This window comes from Centruroides vittatus, unplaced genomic scaffold (assembly GCF_030686945.1).
Source record: "Centruroides vittatus isolate TY-2023 unplaced genomic scaffold, ASM3068694v2 scaffold_464, whole genome shotgun sequence".
Classification (NCBI taxonomy): Eukaryota; Metazoa; Arthropoda; class Arachnida; order Scorpiones; family Buthidae; genus Centruroides; species Centruroides vittatus.
Window position 1 is genome coordinate 2,587,367 of NW_027122710.1, and position 20,193 is coordinate 2,607,559.

The 20,193-nt window shown below is 30.5% G+C and overlaps 1 protein-coding gene and 1 long non-coding RNA gene across 5 annotated transcripts in view; both read left to right on the forward strand.

Annotated features, from left to right (window-relative positions):
* Nucleotides 1-15,340, forward strand: part of LOC136989336 (cell death-inducing p53-target protein 1) — a 45,350-nt gene extending 30,010 nt beyond the window's left edge. For 2 of the 4 annotated variants that reach the window (XM_067287466.1, XM_067287468.1), the window contains 3 exons: nucleotides 6,663-6,722; nucleotides 11,207-11,360; nucleotides 14,454-15,340. In XM_067287466.1, the coding sequence (XP_067143567.1) occupies nucleotides 6,663-6,722; nucleotides 11,207-11,360; nucleotides 14,454-14,562 (323 nt within the window). In that variant the 3' untranslated portion in view covers nucleotides 14,563-15,340. The remainder of the gene's footprint in view (nucleotides 1-6,662; nucleotides 6,723-11,206; nucleotides 11,361-14,453) is intronic. The other 2 variants (XM_067287467.1, XM_067287469.1) reach the window with 1 other exon arrangement.
* LOC136989280 (uncharacterized) lies at nucleotides 8,473-9,481 on the forward strand. Its single transcript, XR_010882889.1, has 2 exons — nucleotides 8,473-9,142; nucleotides 9,183-9,481. It is a non-coding gene; the product is annotated as an uncharacterized lncRNA (long non-coding RNA).
* Nucleotides 15,341-20,193: the final 4,853 nt, after the last annotated feature.

Consider the following 20,193-nt stretch of genomic DNA (forward strand, 5'->3'; position numbering starts at 1 on the left):
ATCGGAGGCAACATCTGATTGGATGCTATGCGATGAGTTTTTTCTATCAGTGGATGTTTACAATTCGAAAAAAAACATTTAACATTCATTTATAATTTCCCTAAAATCCGCGGACTCACATCTGTATTCAATCGTCGTAATTAATTGGGCTATAAATTATTGTATTGGACTTTGGGAAGTTTATTACTTATACTGTATGTCTGGAATGGTTCTTAGTTCATTTGAAGTAACAGTGTTGGAAGAATTTGTGGTCTGAGGCTGTGATGGCATCACAGCCTCAGACCACAAATTCTTCCAACACAGTTGTCTGTCCAAATTATCTTAATACTTTTCTTTAACAATACCATTTAGATTTATTTTTTAAATTAAGAAGAACAGCATTTCAATACTTTGTTATAATATATTAGATTTTTGACCAATAAATAATTTATGATATGGGACAATTTTATTAGTAGAATGTTGTGTAATGTATGGTATGTGGTATTTTTACTATATTTAGAATATTATTCAGAAAGGAATAAAAATTTATTAATTGTGTGGTTATGTCTATAAAAAAAGAATAAGATTTTTAATATATGAAAGATGAATACTGTCTGCATACAACTTATTTTCTGCTTTCTTTGTATCTGCATTAGAATTTTCCACTGTCATCTTATCTTGATAATTTTTTTCTTCAAAGGTAAGTTGCAAAAAATTGCTTCTAATTTTTATATTATTACTTTTGCACCATAATTTCATTAAAAAAAAAACTCAGCATGTATAGTACATTAATAGGTCAGAATTACTCCTATGCATCCATCTAAAGTTAATCTAATCATTCATCATCTGCAAACCATTAATCTGCTTATATCAATCTTGCCTAAAACAAGGCCTTACTGTAGTGTTATGCATAATACTTATATATGCTACATAGTTTTATAATTTGTATCTCCCCTTACTTGCTTTTTGAGAAATATTAAAACTATTGATGATATTGGTCTATTTATTAATGTTACTACTACTACTACTACAAAATTCATCAGAATATTGTGCTTAGAAATCAAAATAAATGTCAGTAAATAATTAAAAATTTGTTATTCTTTACTAATTCTATTGAAATTCTTATGAAAACTATTATTCATTATTTCATCACTGGATAATTTTCATTAAAATCATTTCTTGTTGTCATTAAGCTTATTCTTTCTTATATTTTAAATTATTTTTTATTTTAAAAAGTTTTGAATGTATGTATGTTGAAGATATTATACTTTAATAAATAAAGAGCTAATTTACAGTATTTAAATTTTGTTTAATAAAAAATCAACATCATATCAATTAATTTATTAATTTATTAATATGATCATTTGTTTATCCAAATAAATGAAAATGACTGAACATTAATGCAAACTTATTTTATTCAATTGAATAGCTATTATTAATCAATAATAATTATTAGTATAAGGCAACAGCCTGTTACAAAGGGAGCTATTTCACTTATATACCACAAAAAGACAATTGTATACATCTAAGTATCAAAGAAATTTATAACATAACTATACAAGTTGTATGTAAATCGATATGTTGCTACATGGAGTAATCTGTACATCACATCCAATGAAACACATCCATTTAAACTTACAAGATCATATTTGTTTTAACTCATAACTCTTCTCACACTCACAAATCAGATAATATTTAGAAAATGACTTGTTACATCTTGGGCATAAATTATTCGCATATATATAAAATTTGTTATCTATCATTAGTGTATCTGTGTTGAGCCGAAGTTGGATAAAAAATCTCTTCACTCTAAACAGAAGATTCGATAATATATAACTGTTGATATTTGGATAAAGCAATAACGGGTGTAACAATTTAATGATAATCGAGAACGGTTGTCTTCTACATCTCGTGACAATAAAATATCAAGTATATTCTGTATTAGTTGCTTACACAACTCTTCACTGAGTTCTGGCGAGAAAATGTATGGTTCAATTGAACAGCCAAAACTATTAATCATTTTAGAAAGTTGAGATATCCAGTTCTTTTAGGAAAATTCTAGTATAAATTTTTTATATAACTGATGTAAGAGGTTGGACGTAATTTCACCACTGTTTCTTAAATTCATTAACAATTTTATACATCTCTTAATAAAAAATGCTGTAGGACCATATCTGCTTACCTCCAGTTTTAACACACTTCCTGGGATTCAAAATATTTACTGTAATTTGAGGATGAGATAATATACATTAATATTATTCCTAGAATTGTAGCTCCTCACAAATTTTGGAGTTTGGAATTTAATCCTATTAAAGCAAAAATAATCCATGGTTTAAGTTGAACATACCTCAAATAACCCAAAGATGTCTTTATTAGTAATAGTAAGCCACTTGCTAGTCTGCTGAATCTCTGCACTGTGTGTGGCACTATGTATTATCCAAAACTCTTCTTGTAGACCCAAGTTTTCTAGATTATTTGTATTGATCATCCAAGTTTCAGAGATACCAGCAATACTGTTTGACATTAAATATTGTTTTATGGATTGATCATTTACTTTTTTGACAAAACCTTGGATGTTCCTACAAAGTGAATGATAAAATAAAATAATCAACCATTCCAACTTCAGCAAAAATTCTTTAATCCTAAGAACGTTTTCAAACGCATTAAGCGTCCATCTTCAGTTACATCTTTAAATTAAATATGAAATTCGAACAAATATTAAATTCGAACAAATATTACATAAATTAACGGTACGATTACAATAAATAAATAAATACATAAAAAATAAAAATAAAATAAAATAAACAGGATTATCGTAATTTACAAAATTATGTCAATATTTCATCAACAAATAAAAATAAAACAAAAAATAAAAACGAAACAAAAAACCAACGTGCGGTTTACACCAATCATGGATTATCTCCGTATTTCTTTACAAATGCCTTCATCCGTCATTAAAGATTTAAAACAATATCAGCTCTAGGAGTTATCGTACTTCTATGTTTAGCCCAAATCATCGCACAAAGATTTCCAAGCTGTGGAAAGCCCATCAGCGTCCCTATAATTAATGCATTGCGTACTTCTCTGCGCTCTGTGGATTTCCAATTTTTCGAAAAACTTTATTGCGTGTCTCGATCTAGTAGCCCTGATGATAGAGGCTTGGTCCCAAAAGACCGTGATGCCTTGCTGCTTAGCATAACTGGCCAGGACGGTACTATCAACTGATTTTTCCACCGATCGCTTGTGTTCATTAATCCTCTTTTTTAAATTTCTCAAAGTTGCCCCTATATATACTAATTTAGAATCGAACCTATGTTCCCTTAATGGTATCGAATAAATTCCTGTTAGTGAGTTACGCTCATACTTCATCTTATCATTCCTTAAAAGCTTGTATATGGTCGGATTACGTCGATAAATAACCTGCAAATTCCTACTCTTGGAAATCCTTTTAACTAACGGCTTAAGAAAAGGAATGTAATCGAGGATCACTTTCTCTCTTGGTTGGTTTCTACTCTTCCCACTCGTTCGGTTATGGTCTTTCTTGATGAGAGCATCTATTTTTTCTGTTCTGTAGCCATGTTGCAAAGCCGTTGTTCGGATGTATTGTAGCTCTTTAATTGTATCAGTTGATAGTACCATCCTGGCCAGTTATGCTAAGCAGCAAGGCATCACGGTCTTTTGGGACCAAGCCTCTATCATCAGGGCTACTAGATCGAGACACGCAATAAAGTTTTTCGAAAAATTGGAAATCCACAGAGCGCAGAGAAGTACGCAATGCATTAATTATAGGGACGCTGATGGGCTTTCCACAGCTTGGAAATCTTTGTGCGATGATTTGGGCTAAACATAGAAGTACGATAACTCCTAGAGCTGATATTGTTTTAAATCTTTAATGACGGATGAAGGCATTTGTAAAGAAATACTGAGATAATCCGTGATTGGTGTAAACCGCACGTTGGTTTTTTGCTTCGTTTTTATTTTTTGTTTTATTTTTATTTTATTTTTATTTGTTGATGAAATATTGACATAATTTTGTAAATTACGATAATCCTGTTTATTTTATTTTATTTTTATTTTTTATGTATTTATTTATTTATTGTAATCGTACCGTTAATTTATGTAATATTTGTTCGAATTTAATATTTGTTCGAATTTCATATTTGATTTAAAGATGTAACTGAAGATGGACGCTTAATGCGTTTGAAAACGTTCTTAGGATTAAAGAATTTTTGCTGAAGTTGGAATGGTTGATTATTTTATTTTATATTGTCTCTTCAGTAAGGAAATATAGTGATGTATAAATTTCCAGAATCAGCGCAATAACTCAGCTCAGGAGAAATCGGAATTATTGAATTTGGCTTACCTTTTTGAAGGGTCACAATATTGTTGTTTCTTATATTATTCAATTTTTCCTTGCTATCTTCCATCATTCTTGGAAAGATATAGTTGTCTGACGTTTGTTTCCTTATAAAAAACAGTCCAATTGGATAAATTCATTCAAATTTATATCATATGTAAACATGCTGCCATCCTTAATATAATAGTCATCTCTTACGATGACTTTATATCCTTTTTTCCTGGGCTATTTTAGCAATTAGCTTTTGCCTCCTGACCCTTGATCGTTTACATAAATCAGCAGAAAATATAATATTCTCCTTGAACCTATTTGATAAATTCGGCTTGGCTTTCCAGAATGCATGTAAGATTAAATTCCTCTCATAAACAGAGTTGAGGGTAATTTTAACTATAGACTTAGCATCATTTCTGGATATTCTGACTAAACTAATCAAACTACATTCCTCTAGGCCTAAATCATTCCTAATAAAATGAGATATCTCATTAGAAGGATCATCAGTCACAAACGGAAAGTTAAAAATTATAATGTTTCTCATTTTTTCATTTATTAACTTGTCTAATTGAAATTTCAACATACCTCTCAACGGTCTGTCGTTACAGATGACCTGATCCAGTTTTTCCATTTTATGTGAGACATTTTTTAAGTCCTCCTTTAGGTCGTTATGTTCTTTCTTCAATAAACTTAGATCTTCCTTAATTGCATGCAGGTCATCATTAAGTTGTGTGAACTTCTCTTGGATTAAATCATACACTGCTTTAATGGTATATTGTGACTCTTCGACAAGATAATCCTCCGCTACTTCTGATGGTGTAAAATAATCCTGAATGTTTGTATCTCTTACCACCACTGGTTTTCCTTTCGAAGGAGTTTCTTTGAATAGAGCATGTTCCTCCTCTACAAATTCAGATAAATTACCCCTTACAGTTTCTCTAGTATAACCTTTACGAGGTCTGATGCGTACTCTCTAGGTCCGGAGGGGATCTCAATAAAGGGCCAGGATTGGGCTCTATCCCTGAAATTATTAGGAGACATCTAATTAACCTTAAGCACAATCTACTCATTTTAAATTGAACCATCAGATAACTCTTCAATGCATTTGTATAAATCAGAAGCACTTCAACAATACTTCAAGGTTAAGCAAAAAGTCACCAGCAGTGTCAACTACCATGCCAACTCCCAAATAGCTATTCATTTAATAATGTTTCAAAGTGATGAAATTGACTGATTTTCATAAAACAAACTTAATGGATTATGTAAATATCATTTAAATAAATGGCTGGATTAACACGTAAAGTAGATATGGTAAAATGTTTAGTATATAAAAATTAACTGAAGTTTGGATTAATTCAGAAACTCTACAAAATATAAATTGAAAAAATAGTAAGAATGCTTTAAATAGAGCATTCCATTAAAACATTTTACTGTTTTTCTGTTTGGATTAATCAGTTGTAAATCTGAACTGCCAGATTTTCAGCTACTGTAATTAGTTAATTAAATTTCATCATTTAATTAAAAATTAGTGAAAATGTAGCCAAAAAATTCAGCAGTTTAGCTTTATATATTATTCAAGTAGTAAGTAGTATAATGTTTAAATTTAAGCTTCAATTATTTTGTTCTTATTTTGAATTTTAATAATATGCTTACATTTACTATAATAGTTACAGACTGCTTAGCGAAAGAGTAGACATGAGTCAGCCTGAACCAGAAGGAGATGTGAAAATTGGCACATGGATCTGATGTCTTTCCTCTTTTGGCTGTTTTTTTTTAAGTTTTTTGTTATTTTTATGATAAATAATTTTATTGTTTTACACTTGTTTTTACAAATTTTATACTGAAATTTGTGGGCTCCTCATGTCTCCTTCTATCCCTTTCATCTGACATAGGCCCTTCCCATTCAGATTGACTCGTGTCCACTCTTTTTGCTGCATGGATTATTGTAGTAAACAATCAGTATTTTTGACAATTTAACTTATTCTTCTGTAAGTTTTTTCCACATTTACTTGTTTTTATTGCATCATCTTGCATAAAATAATAAGAATGCCAAATTTTTAGCATGCATTGATTAATTACTCATGCATTGCAATTATTAATTGTTCGAAAAGAAAAACTTACAAAATAATTTCATTTTGTTTTTTGTCTTAATATATTTAATTTGAAAAGAAGTTGTAATATATTATTATAATGATGAATATGAAAAATTGGTCCAATAATTTATCTGGAATTTGGTACATTTGAATTTATTCTTTAATTTCATAATTAACATATAAAAATTCTGAAAATATTTACTTTATAATTATTTAAATAAATAAAAATGCTTTTATTTTAGGATATCAACCTCAACCTCCGACATCTACAATGGTTGTAGGTTCACCAGCAACTACTCCAGGTAATTTATGTATTTTTAAATGTATTAAATCAGCATATATTACTTATTCCAAACTTTTTAAGGTTAAAAAATCTGGATTAAGATTTTTACTTTATTTAAGCTTAAACACTTGCATTAACTGTCTCAAAAACATTAATTGCCTGAATGCTTCAGGATTTTATTCTATTTTCAAAGATCTTTGAATCTGATTTTTAAAAATTTCTTATTTAGTTTAGTTTGAAACTTTATTGTCTGTTATCGTAGTACTGTTTGTCTCTCTCTCCATGGCAAAATTCAAAATAAATAAATAATAAATCATACTCCAGTATCCAAATTTCCACTATAAAAAAATCATGTTCTTTAGTAGCCTTATAATATCTGAATTAAATAATTTCATGTAATTGCAAATTTCTTTGAGGCACATTTGTGAAAAATTTGAAAGTTGCAGTACTAAAAGTGGGAAGTGGAGAATGACTTCATTCTCATTATCTTCATTTGTTTCAGTGGCATCGTGTCTGTGAGATTCTGTAGGGATATTGATATTTTAATAATATTTTTAAAGATTAATATAATGTTGTAATAATTAGAAAAAATATTTAGTCACGAAAATTGTGCAATTTCTATCAGTTTAAAAGGAAAAAGGGGAGAAATTAAGGAAGTTTATTTTCTTTTCCCAACAGCTTACTTGCTCCAAAAGTAGTTATTCACCTGATGACTACATGTTTAGTAAAACTGAGATCATTGTCAGATGACAATGTATCCAAATCTCTATTAGAGAAGAGTTGATAAATAAAGGATACGTGCCAAACTCCAGGCACATCAGCCCATCGTCCAGTATCTTCTTTTATTTGAATTGTGTGCCATACTCCCTGGGATTGTAACTTCTGCCCAAAGGACAGAATTGTTATAAGACAAGTTATAATAGGGGGTAGACATAGGGGTAATATAATAGATATTGTAAACTCTCTCTCAATCTCTCATATTAGGGACATATTTAGTTAATGTCAATAGATGGTTGGATTCTATTTATGTCTTTTTGTTTGACATTAATTTAGCTCATTTGTACTCTTTATTATTGTATTTATTAAATTAGTTATTGTTTTATTGTTAAATCGATGTGTTCAAATTCTTTATTGGACTCTTATCGCATTATCACAACCTCCCCACTTGTCATTTGAAATTAGCCCTCCATTTTAGGAAGTATTTTAAGTTAAGTTTTATTGCGAGTTAGGACACGAGATTAAAATAAGTTCTATCCTAACTGGTGTCGGGGGTCCTGACAGGATCGCGATCTTGCAATGTTTGATCTTAATGTAGAATTAAACTATCCAGTGACAGTGTGGGTGGGATTTACCATCCCATAGCCATTAAATCATTCAATCATTCATCTTATCGATCCTGGTTCCTCACACTTCAATATACTAGTTTTTCAGTTAATGATGATCAATATTTCAATGCAATGTTTATAGCAGTTCACTATAATAGCCTCACTATCATGTTTGCTTACTTTCATTGTTATTGTCTTTATACATTAATTTTCTTATATAATATATACAGTATATCATTACAACATTTTCATTGCCACTTATTCTATTATTTTCTTTAAAGAAAATGCAATTTCCATGTCATTTTTTTTTATAGGAATAGTAAACAAAAATTATTTGTTGTATTTAATTGGATTTTGTAGTGTTTCATATTATGCTGAAAACATCAATTAATAAGTAAATAGGTTTTCTATAGTGTTGCAACAAATAGTGTATTCAGCCAGGAGCATGGCCGAATACCTGAATATTCGGCCAAACTATTCGGTTTGATTAATGCACATACAAAAATTGGCATGCAAACCGCATTATGGCAAAGACCCTGCTCTCTATTAGCTCGCTGTCACTACGCTTCGCCAATCGCATTAATTCATGACAGTTGTAGCAGACAGACAAGAACGTCATGGCAGTATGTGATAAATGATGATATCAAATGTGGATAACAATGAAATGATCTACACATGTAAATAACAGAAAAAGAACAGAGAAGGACTGTGATGTGAAAATGTGAAAATAGATATGAAATTGAGTTGATAACATAATCAAACAAGTCAAGGCAGCTTATTGGCGCAAAATTCACAGCCATCAATGCCAAATAATTGTTCTCATAGACTTTCGGAAAGCTAAATGCTTGCAATGAAAGTCACTTAGCGTGTACGGACGAAAGCCTGGAGCCGTTCAGGCTACCAAGCTGTCTTGAATCTGTGAAATCATAACTGTGACTTATACCGATGTCCTATCTGTCTCTTTTCTCCGTTATCACCAGGCTATGAGTCACGTAATTGTAAAATGGGAAATTTACAATGGAAAAGTGACGAATCGAAAGTATCATGCTTGCACATTATGATGTATGCATAGGCATATGTGGACTAGAGCGATAGAGGAAAGAGAAAGGGAAGAGTGAAGACGAGCACTTAAAAAAGAGCACTTAAAAAGCGAGCACTTAAAAAAAGAGGATAGGCAGGGTCAGACCCTCAGATGTGTGATGATTCTCAAATGAATAGGTGTGTACATGTGCTGATCTTTGTAATTATAAATTGTGAATACATGTGACTAATATTATTTTGTTTTTTTATTTTGTGCAGGTTATAAGTTATAAATAAATATAAACAAACAACACTAACCCAATAACATTAAATCTAAATACCAAAATGATTAATTTACTGTGTTTTTGTTATTTCTTACTCCTGTTTTTAGGTATTTAGTATTTGGCCAAATAGTGATTAAATATTCAGTATTTGGCTGAATAGTGATTAAATATTCAGTATTTGGCTGAATAGTGAAAAATAAGCCAAATACTGAATAGTAACTGAATATTTGTTGCATCACTAGTTTTCTGCAATGTTTTAGTCTTATTTGGGGAAATTGGTTGGAGTTATTCAAATGGACTGGGAATGAATTAGAATTTTTCTTGTAAAAAATTACAGAAAATTCTTTTCTATATACGAATCATTTTCAGGAATGCATTGGCTTCAAATGGATAATGGCAGTATTTTTAAATACCTTTTATTTAGTTTTGATGAAATAAAAAGCTTTTGAAAATGGAGAATTCTAAAACTTTCAGACAACTATGTTTCATTTGAACAGCTTGTATAAGACTTAATAAACAAAAATTCTTTAATTTATATATTACAGTTGCCTCGCATTTTTATATTCATAAAATTAAAAAAATACAAAAATTATATGGGACATGGTGTCATAAAACTTTATAAAATGATTTAAAAATACCAATGGAAAAAATTAAATTATTTCAGGGTCAAATTTGAGTTCTTTGGAAGTTTTTCACTTTAAAATAATGCGATTATATGTGAAGAAGCGTGTGCTGCCACTGCGGCTAGTTTTAGTAACAGCAACTGGCCAGAAATTTGAAAATTGAAACCCGAGATCACGCACACTATAGTGCCAATTTAACACCAATTTTTAAATAAAAATAATAAAACATTTTAAGCAAAAACTGAATTGCACATCATAAAATTAAAGAGAGTCATAAAATCATAAAATTAGTCAGGTTGTAATTTTTTCAGATTTTTCAAACAATTAAAATTTTTACCCTAATTAAAAATTGATTGGTGCCTAAATGACCGCGTGCGCATGTCTACAAGTTAAGAGGTGACGACATTCTATTGCCAGTTTGGATCACTGTTCACAGCCGTATAATAATGCATTGTAGGTGATCAATTGTTGTAATACAGTTGGATAATGCAAGAAGTCACTATTGATACTTGGTATAACATTATTTAAGAAAACACAATGAACTCTGATCCAGTTTTAGAAAACATACTAAACAGAGTGTCTGGTGGTATACTGCCAATTACAGAATAGAGGGCATTACAATGCTTTTACACTTGTGCTTCCATTAAATTTTATGTGCTGGAGTATGAGTGTGTGCAGTGTTTTTAATCGACTGTTCCAGCTTTAGTTCTTGTCTTATCTCCAAGTGACACTTTTCCATCTTTAGATCTTATCAAAATGTTCTCGTCCTTTGAAAGTTCAGTATCAATATTTTATATTTCAATATTTGACAATAATAGCTATAAAGTAGCTAAGGCTACAGTAATTAAGACTAAATGAGCAGCCACCTTCCTATTCTGATATATTTAAACTTATAAAGCTATGAGGCAAGTCTATTTTGCTGTTACAACTACCTTGTTCTTGATACTCCCATATTATCATTCTGCTGTGAAACCTATCAAATCAATATTGAAGACCAACCTCTGTCCTCATTTCATCTGAATGACTCCATGTTTTTGAGTTCATTTAAGCATGTTGTTTACTTTGTGCAAATTTTATCTGTTGAGTTTTTTTAAACTTTAATTTAGAACAGTAGATTATTCATGTGATGATTTTAAATATGTTTTCTGTTAATTTGCTATTATTACTGCTATAAATTTTTTGTATTCTGTTTTGCAAAGATAAATCAGTGTAAGTTTGATTATTTTCACTAACATTGTTTCTATTTCTTAGCAGTGACATCAGTAACAGTAGTAAATGTAACTCAGTGGGGACCATATCCTACTCAAATTACCTGTCCTCATTGTGGAGTTCAAGTATTGACTGAAACAACAGCCAGAATAGGACTTCTTACTTTGCTGTTATCTGGAGCTTTAGTATTTCTTGGGTAAATATTTCATTTTGAATAATTGCAATAATTATTTAAATGTTATAAATGTTTCATAAAAAATTATTTGAACTTTTGCATTTAATTACTTGGATAAGTAAGAATTAAAATAAACTTCAGTCACAATATATTTTTATGATTAAAAAAATTTAAGTATTCATAAAAATTTTTGTGAATATTGATAGTATTTATAGCTTTTTTCATTAGAAACATCAGTAAAATAATTTAATCTATAGTTATACTTGTGTATCTTTTCTTAATTTTTTAATGATCACATTCTTTTTCCAATTAATAATGTATAAAATAATTAATTTACAAAAAAACTGTAAATATCATTTAAAAAAGAAACAAGATGCCCATCTGTTGAAAAACCCAGAAATTTTGAGTATCAGGAAAAAGCCTGAATTTTGATATTGACTGCAATTTGTTTATTTATATTAAAAAAGAATGAGGTGACTTCTATTTATACAAGTTTTGCCTTAGTGACTATTTAAAAGCTATTCTTTATTATCCAAAATGCTTGTACATAAAGGATTGTCCAGTTTGCTACTTACTGTTCATGAGCACATTTACTTTTCATTGAGTATTTTGCATCTTTTTATTTGAACAAACAGTATTAAATATAAGTAATTATAAATGCCTCACCGTCCTTACTTCTAATTTATTTTTAATTGTCTACTTGGACATTACTCATTAGTAGGACTTTATACTGGTGTTTAAAATTTGACACAATAATGAGAGTTAGTTCAGAAAAAACAAATTTTCTTTATTATATCACCTGTAGTAGTAATTTTTTCTGTACACTTATATGTGTTTCGGGCTAACATGCCCCTCATCAACTATATTACTACAAACCATTAAAAATAATTAAATAAATAAATAAGAAATTGTGTATAATAAATACCCGACAATAAAATCCTTTTTTTAAAAAAACTTACAGTAAAAACGTATCCTAATACCTTGTACAAGTTGATCATATTTCCAAAATAATTTTGGAAATATAATTAGGGATGTAGATGTGCAGGATATTGAGGAGTTACTACAGGTTTCTAGTGAGACCCTTACCAACAACAACTAGCAGAACAAAGAATTCATGTAGAACTGGAAAATAGTGATTCTGAAAACAAAGAATCCAAAGAACTTCCTACAGATTTCCTTAGTAAAAGTTTGGTAAGATAACCAAAATCATTGATCAAATTGTAGCAAATGATCAAGATTTTGAAGAGAGTGCAAAAAGCGAAACGAGGTGTTTTGGATTCGCTCTCCTGCTACCGAGATTTACTTAACAAAAGAAAAAAAAATTGACAAATGACACTAGACAATTTCATTGCAAAAAATCAAGAATTTCTAAAAATAACTAAACCAAAGTGGAAAATAATGTATTCTTATTAACTATAAAAGTAAATATTAAAACTAAATATAACTATAAACCAAAAAATTCTATGCTACTCCACAACTGTATAAATGTTTTCAGAACTGTACATTACATCATTTACAAATATGGTATGAAAATTTTTAGGACACATTGCATTATTTCTTTTTAAAAAGCACAAAGTGTATAACAGTATAAACTTTCTACTGTACTTAAAGTTCATATAAAGTAATACAGTCTTTGATTATTTGAGGTAATGTGCACCACGGATAGCTATCAGTTCTGCTCTTATTAGATTTAATAATTATAGTTAAATTAAATAATTTAGAAAATTCTGGAAGAAAAGAAAACTACCTGGAGTGGGACTCTAAGCCACAACTGCTGCTTACCATGTGGATGCATTTCCAGTTATGCTACCTGAGCTTCCAGTCAGATGGGACCTCAGGTAGCATAACTGGAAATGCATCCACATGGTAAGCAGCAGTTGTGGGTTAGAGTCCTACTCCAAGCCAGTTTCTCTTCTTCCAGAATTTTCTAAATTATTTAATTTAACTATAATTATTCAATCTAATAAGAGACAACACCTAATGCCTCCCTCTAGTGACAAATTATTTAGTAATTAATTTAAAATAATCACAATATAATAGCCCAATATAATTTGGTAGATGTTGGTTTATGTATTTGTTTAATCATTTTTAAAATTCCTCATCACAATGTTCAAAAAGTCATCAGAATCAATTATTTTAAAAACTTAAAAACATGTCAGGCTGAGACTGATGAAAGGACTATATTTTACTACATTCTCTTGTCTCTGTTGTTAAATTACTCTTCTATATTTCACTGTAAATAGAGAAATTTCAGTTAATTGGTGCTTGATTAAATCAAAAATTAAAATAATATATGATTAAATATATCAATGGATAAAGAATGTTTATATAATCTGTAGTTCTTGTAAAGCAAACTTTAAACTTAACATTTTTTTTATATGTAAGTCTATACTCTGGGAAAAAGTTCTTTCAATTAATTCATCAGTAAGTTTAATGTGTATTGATGAAATTAATTTATCAAAAAGAGTACACAAATGTAAATGTAGTTAATTATTAGTAATTAGCATACTTCTTACTTGTTAGTAATTGAATAGTTTAAAATTATTCTCAGTATTTTCAGAATTCAACTTAAAAAAAAAAAAAAAAAAAAAAAAAAAAAAAAAAAAAAAAACAGTTTTTAAACTTCAATCAGCAAAATGATTATGCGGCACATTATTTTAAGAATTATCATTTGGAATTATTTACTATAAGAAGAATAACATCTTTTTCACTTAAATCAAAATTGTTGAATTGTTAATTTGTTTTAACAAGTAATTAACACAAGGAAAAGTATGTTATATTTGATATATTTAAAGTAACTAACTATATAATAATAATTTAATACTTGTACTTGAAAATGTTTCATGATAATCTTTTAACTGTAAGTTGAAAATAACAATAATATACAAACTAAGATTTGAAAATAATAGTTTGTAATGTTTGATAGTTATAATTTTAAATATCATCTTCCTAGAATAGACTGCTGCTGTTTTTGTATTGATGATTTATATAACATTGGAATTAGTCTTTCAATGTTAAATAAATTTCATTAACTTCAAATACAGGTTTTAGTCTATCATGTTAACTAAAAGTGAATTACTAAAAGAAAACAATAATTTTTATTGATTTTAACAGATGCTGGTTAGGCTGTTGCCTTATTCCCTGTTGTATCCCAGAATGCCAAGATATCGATCACCGCTGTCCTAATTGCAAAGCTCAACTAGGCACATTTACTCGTCTGTAATACAATTAACCACAAGTCCATCCTTTGGGGAGGACGAGCGTCGTCAAGAGAGAGGTTGATTACCGTCTTTGTGCCTGTCCTCTACGTGATCTTAGTATTTCTATTTGGCAACAAACGTTGTTTAACGAAAGAAGGCATATTTAAAATATAAATAAAATCTATGTCATACGAATTTATTTGCTTTTAAAATATGGAAAGAAGAAAGTGCATTTCCATTATCCAGTCAGAAAATATTAGCATGCACAATCATATAATATCATGTAATTACATTCCGTATTATTCCTGTATAAAATTATTTTTATCCATAAAGTGCGAAGTTAAAAGCATTTTAATTTTTTATTGTAAAAATGTTGTGCAGTTACTTTCTATAGTGTGCACATCATTCTTCAATGGTATTATTTATCAGTATACTTAACCGTGTGATAGAAAATGAAAATTATAGCATATAAGTCAGAAAAAAATTATAATATGTATTTATTCTATGAAAAGAATATGTGAAAAATTGCATGATTGAAAATTCTCAATATATTTGGTAATATAAATTTTATATTACGACTTGCATGCAATGACACAAAATAGATTTGCTCATAGAAAATAGCTACTGTATTACAATTTAGTCCTTGCCACCTCAAATTTTCATCTTTATACAGTTTTGATCGAATGTGAAATGCAAAGTGTCAAAAATATACCTTTATTTTTCTTGGTCCAAAAAATCTAGTCTGTGTGAATTTAAAAAACTTGTACAGAATTTATTTAAATAAAGATTTGGACCATCCTATCGACGTATTTCTTTAATTGTCTAAATTATAATTAAGCTGACTTTTTTCCTCTTAACTTTACTGCAACAATTTTGTATTGGATTGCCTGAAAAGTTTATGAATTTTTTTTATAAGATATGTAGACAGAAAACATGAATGGTTCCTAACACATACTATAACATAATATTATGCTATAGTATATGTAGGAAAGGTGTGTAAAAAATACGAGAGGTTGCAGAATGGTTAAGATACCACTGGGTATTAGAATATTTTTATTTAAATTTTTCCTATAAAAAGTTGTACTAAAATTGACTAAACTCAAATATATACAGGTAGCGGAATTTAAAAATATGAATATTGGAAAAAAATAACCAGTCATCTTGAACAGATGAGTACATTCCTGTCCCCAGAATTTAAACCAGTGAACAATAAGCTGAAACAATCCTGTTAATTACATTTTGCAGTTTTCTCTTCCTCTTTTAAATTTTTTAGTTAGATTCTGATCTTGGTTTTATTTTTTCATTGTTCTTCTATTGATTGTTTTAAGACCAAATTATGTTATAGAAGCGATGATAGCCATAAATAACTTTTAGCCAGTAGAAAGACACTGAAAACATTAATTAGCCAAATTATTAAAAAACAACTGATATCCAAAAACTATCAAGATGTAAAAAGTTATTGCGCCAAGTAAAAATTATGGCAGCCAAAATGAAAGTCAAATTTCTTGGGGGTTTCTCTTTGGCAAAGATAAGCTTGGCACTAAGAAGCGGTGCCATAAGCTTTTGCTTTCCTAGCTGTTATGTATACATAACATGGGAAAGTATTGGAATTGTGTCAAATTTAACCCGAGTTTTTTGCAAATATTTAGGTTTTGAGACACCCTAAACCCAAAAAACGGGAAAAATTTCTTGAATGTGGATGTGTGTGTATTGGCGTCTATTTCATTTAACATCTCCGGATGGGGGATAATGATTAAGTAACTAAATTTGGCTTGGTAGCTTGTATATAAGGAACAATGATGCAATGAAATTTTGATGGTTATAGGTCAATTGAATGGGGAGATAGAGGGGCGTCATGCCTAACATCTCGAGAGGGGTCGGACGTAACGAAGATTTTACTTGTTATGAACACGTACAACTTTTTATAACAACCATATCTATTTTCGAAATTAAGCTTTTTGCTATTTTATAATAATTAATTATATAAAGTTATTTTTGCCGGGAAAGTTATGCAACTGGTTGCTGGATTTTTTATTATTGTCTTTGCACTTCGAGTTCTTTTGAGAACTAATTTCGAAAGACATTCATTACATAAAGATCAACCAATGCCGAATTATCGGGCTAGCAAATGGCTATAATAATAATTAATTAAAATTCTAATTATTAAATTTAGCAAGAGATGGCACCTAACGCCTAACTCTAGTACCAAATTATCTTAAATTATTATTAATATTATAGCCATTTGCTAGCCCGATAATTCGGCATTGGTTGATCTTTATCTATAACGGGTTAGTAGTTGTTTATTTATATACACATTCATTACTTTTCGTACACATTGAAAGCCAGTCAAACTACTGAGTGGTAGGATTAGGATCAAATTCTGGTCGAGACTGCTGCAAAAACTTTTCTATTTAGAACCCTGCGGTGCGTCGTTCTCTATGCTGCAACAGTGGCTAAGAGGATATAATCTCTCAAAACTGGTGTCGGTTCGGGCTGGCTAGTGATGTTTGCTGGGTTTTCTTCGCGTCGATAGCACCCAAATAGGGGGCAGTTTTCCTTAAAAACCTACTCGGCAGATACATTTCCCGATTGGCGGATCGCCCTCGTGTTGCATTATTTAATACCAATCAATACACTCGTTGTATTGAAAACATCATTTACTTTTGAAGCGATTCACACGCTACGTAATGTCAATTTTTCGCGTAGCATACGAGCTATCAAAAAATAATAAAATATAAAGGTTAAGATATTATTTTACAAATGCAAAATTTAGTACTTGGCATGTGATATGAAATTAAAACCAAAACGAATTTACCTGGCAGTGAAATTTACTGCAGTAATACTGAAATAGGCGTTTTTTTCCAAGCCACCATTGCTGAAGTAATACGTATAGAGTATAAAACGTTTTATCAATAAACTACAATATTGGAGAACTGTTTTATGCTATACTGACTAATATTCCCTATTTTTCTAAGGTTTTTGAATCTTAATCTCTAAGTGACGACTCGCTGAACAATTTTGCAGCCTCTTTTCTAAATGATGGGATGGATCTAATAGGCGTAAAAGCAAGGGAACGGTAAAGGTGGCAGCCTACCGCTCTGGGGGACCCGGGATCGAATCCGAACGGGTCGAATAATCCCCAGGAATTTTTCGGGGGGGTGGTCCGTTCGGATATGTCGGGCCCCGTCCCTCACCACCCGGTCGCCCCATTGTGGGCCTGGCCGAACCCATAATGGGCCTACTAAAAGAGGCCCTCTTAGTGCCCACAGGGCGGAAAGAGTTAAAAAAAAAAAAAAAAAAAAAAAAAAAAAAAAATGATGGGATGGATCTAATAGGCGTAAAAGCAAGGGAATCGCGTATAGTACCTCGGTTTAACGTCTCTTTGGAAAAATGCAGAACTTATAACCAGGTCGCCGGCAGGCGGTAGGAACTAGGTTTCTCATTTCCCGGCCTTTTGCTTGTCCCGGGATTCTGGGAAAAAAGTGAACTGTTTCGCGGGAAATTCCGAAATATAATTAATTATTTTTAAGATATAAAATAAATTTTGAAATCGAATGATATAATTATTTTTCACTTTTAAGTAACTAAATACGTCCTGCAACCTCAAAATAATAATAATAATAATGCTGTGTAAAATATGTATAAAAAATTACTTTGGAATTACGTGGAAATTTTCACAAATAGAAAAAAATTATTAAAGTTTGTTGGAAACTGCTTACAACAAAATGCCTTTGAATCGAGTTGAAAATTTAAAGAAAAAAAATGAACTTAGATCAAACTTCTAAGTTAAAGGTAATTTTCGTTATTTAAATAAAACATAACAAAAATATTATTGTAAATTTTTATAATAAGGTTTTAAGAACGAAGATGGTCAATACTTGGATCACTCAATTTGATTCTCATTTTGCTAAAGAAAAGTCCTGCTACCTAGAATGCCCTTTTCGATTTAATTGATGTGGATGGAATCGTCTTTAATGCATTTAAGAAAAGACGGATGTTATGTGTTTTCTCACCTGTAGCCTGGAAGATTTCTAGTTCGTTTTCCAGATGCGTTATAGTACTTCTTTTGCAGTCTAGTATTCTTGATTTGTCTACCTGAGCCGCTTTAATAGCGGCATCGAGCTTACAGCCCGATAATTCGGCAGTTGGTTTGGCTTTAATAATCAGGTTTATGAAGAAAAACTTCATACTTGCAGACTTCGTACTCGTTTGTATCCTTGCCCTACAACCTGGCGTTACGCAGTTATTGAAGCTACTGGGCATGGTTAAAAATGAAGACATCATAAGCACAATTATTCCAGATATTACAGGTTCTGACAAGTAAAGAATTTTCAGAGTGCTGTCACAAATAGGCTACATATTGATTATAACAATCTGTGACATGCCATAATAAGCAAAAATTTAAAAAACTAATAAGCAGGCTTCAAATTAATAAATACAAATGTATTCTGACGGTTTATAGCTTAATTATACTTTCTATTTGCAAAATTTCCTCAACTTTAACACAAAATAAGAAAGAACTGAATTTTTAAAAAATTCGCGGGATTTCACGGGTAAAACACAGCCGGGATCCCGTTGGAGAAACCCTAGTAGGAACGGTGCGACCGCACAAAGTCCCGCGATCCTGCATGATCCAACTCTAGGGAAATATAAAAACTGATCGTTTCATTATTCGCTAATTCAAATAATTTTCGCTAGTCTATTTAACAGATGACATGTTTACCTTTAAAATATTGTTGTTGTTCGAAACTATTTCTTTTTTTTTTTTTTTTGATAAAAACGTCCCGCACGACATTTTAGCACCAGGCCCCACTTTTTGTAGGACTGGCTGTGTTTATAACCATAGAAAAATTCCAAATGACTTGCGCAGTGTCTTAGAATTCTGTTTGGAGTGGGATACTGCCTATTTTTATACATTTTGTCTACGCAAAAAAATTAAAATAAAATAGTTTTGCACTTAAGCTATTTTGTATTTTTTTAATTCTCAATCCGGTCATTCGAATATTTTTTGTACGTAATTTGCTAAAAACATTCCCAAAGAAAGCCAAAACAACCAAATAATACCATCACAAATTTCTAATTTTTATTAATTAAAGGGGAAAGCGCGAACGCAGTCCCCACTACCAAAAATTACACGCTCTAACTGCCCCAGTTTGGGGTGCTGGCAGAAATCAACCCCGTACCAATGCAACGATCGTGTCTAGCCAGGCGAGTTAGTGTTGCACATGAATAGGGCTAGTCGACATACAAATCAAATATTCTAGTCAACTACCAAGAAAATTGGTAGCCATGTAAATAGTATTTAATTGTACCTGGATGTGTCGCCATCTTTACGACAGCAACTCTCAACCCCAAGTAAATATGAATTCTAAACCTTATTTTACCCTTTCATTCTCCAAAGCTACACACCAATCGCTGGTGTTTAAAACCAGAAACCGTTTATTTATTAAATCGCTTGTCAGACTTTCAACTTTTCTACGAAATCCTATCTCAAATATCTTTCTCGTGTGAATTTCTTAAAAATGTATCGTTCCGTCCATAATATTTTCAAATTTCCTACCGAAATCACATTCCATCAATCCACGTCATGGCGCCATCTAGTAACGATTTCGAACTCCACACTATCCCGTTCTGGTATTAATGAGAACTTGACT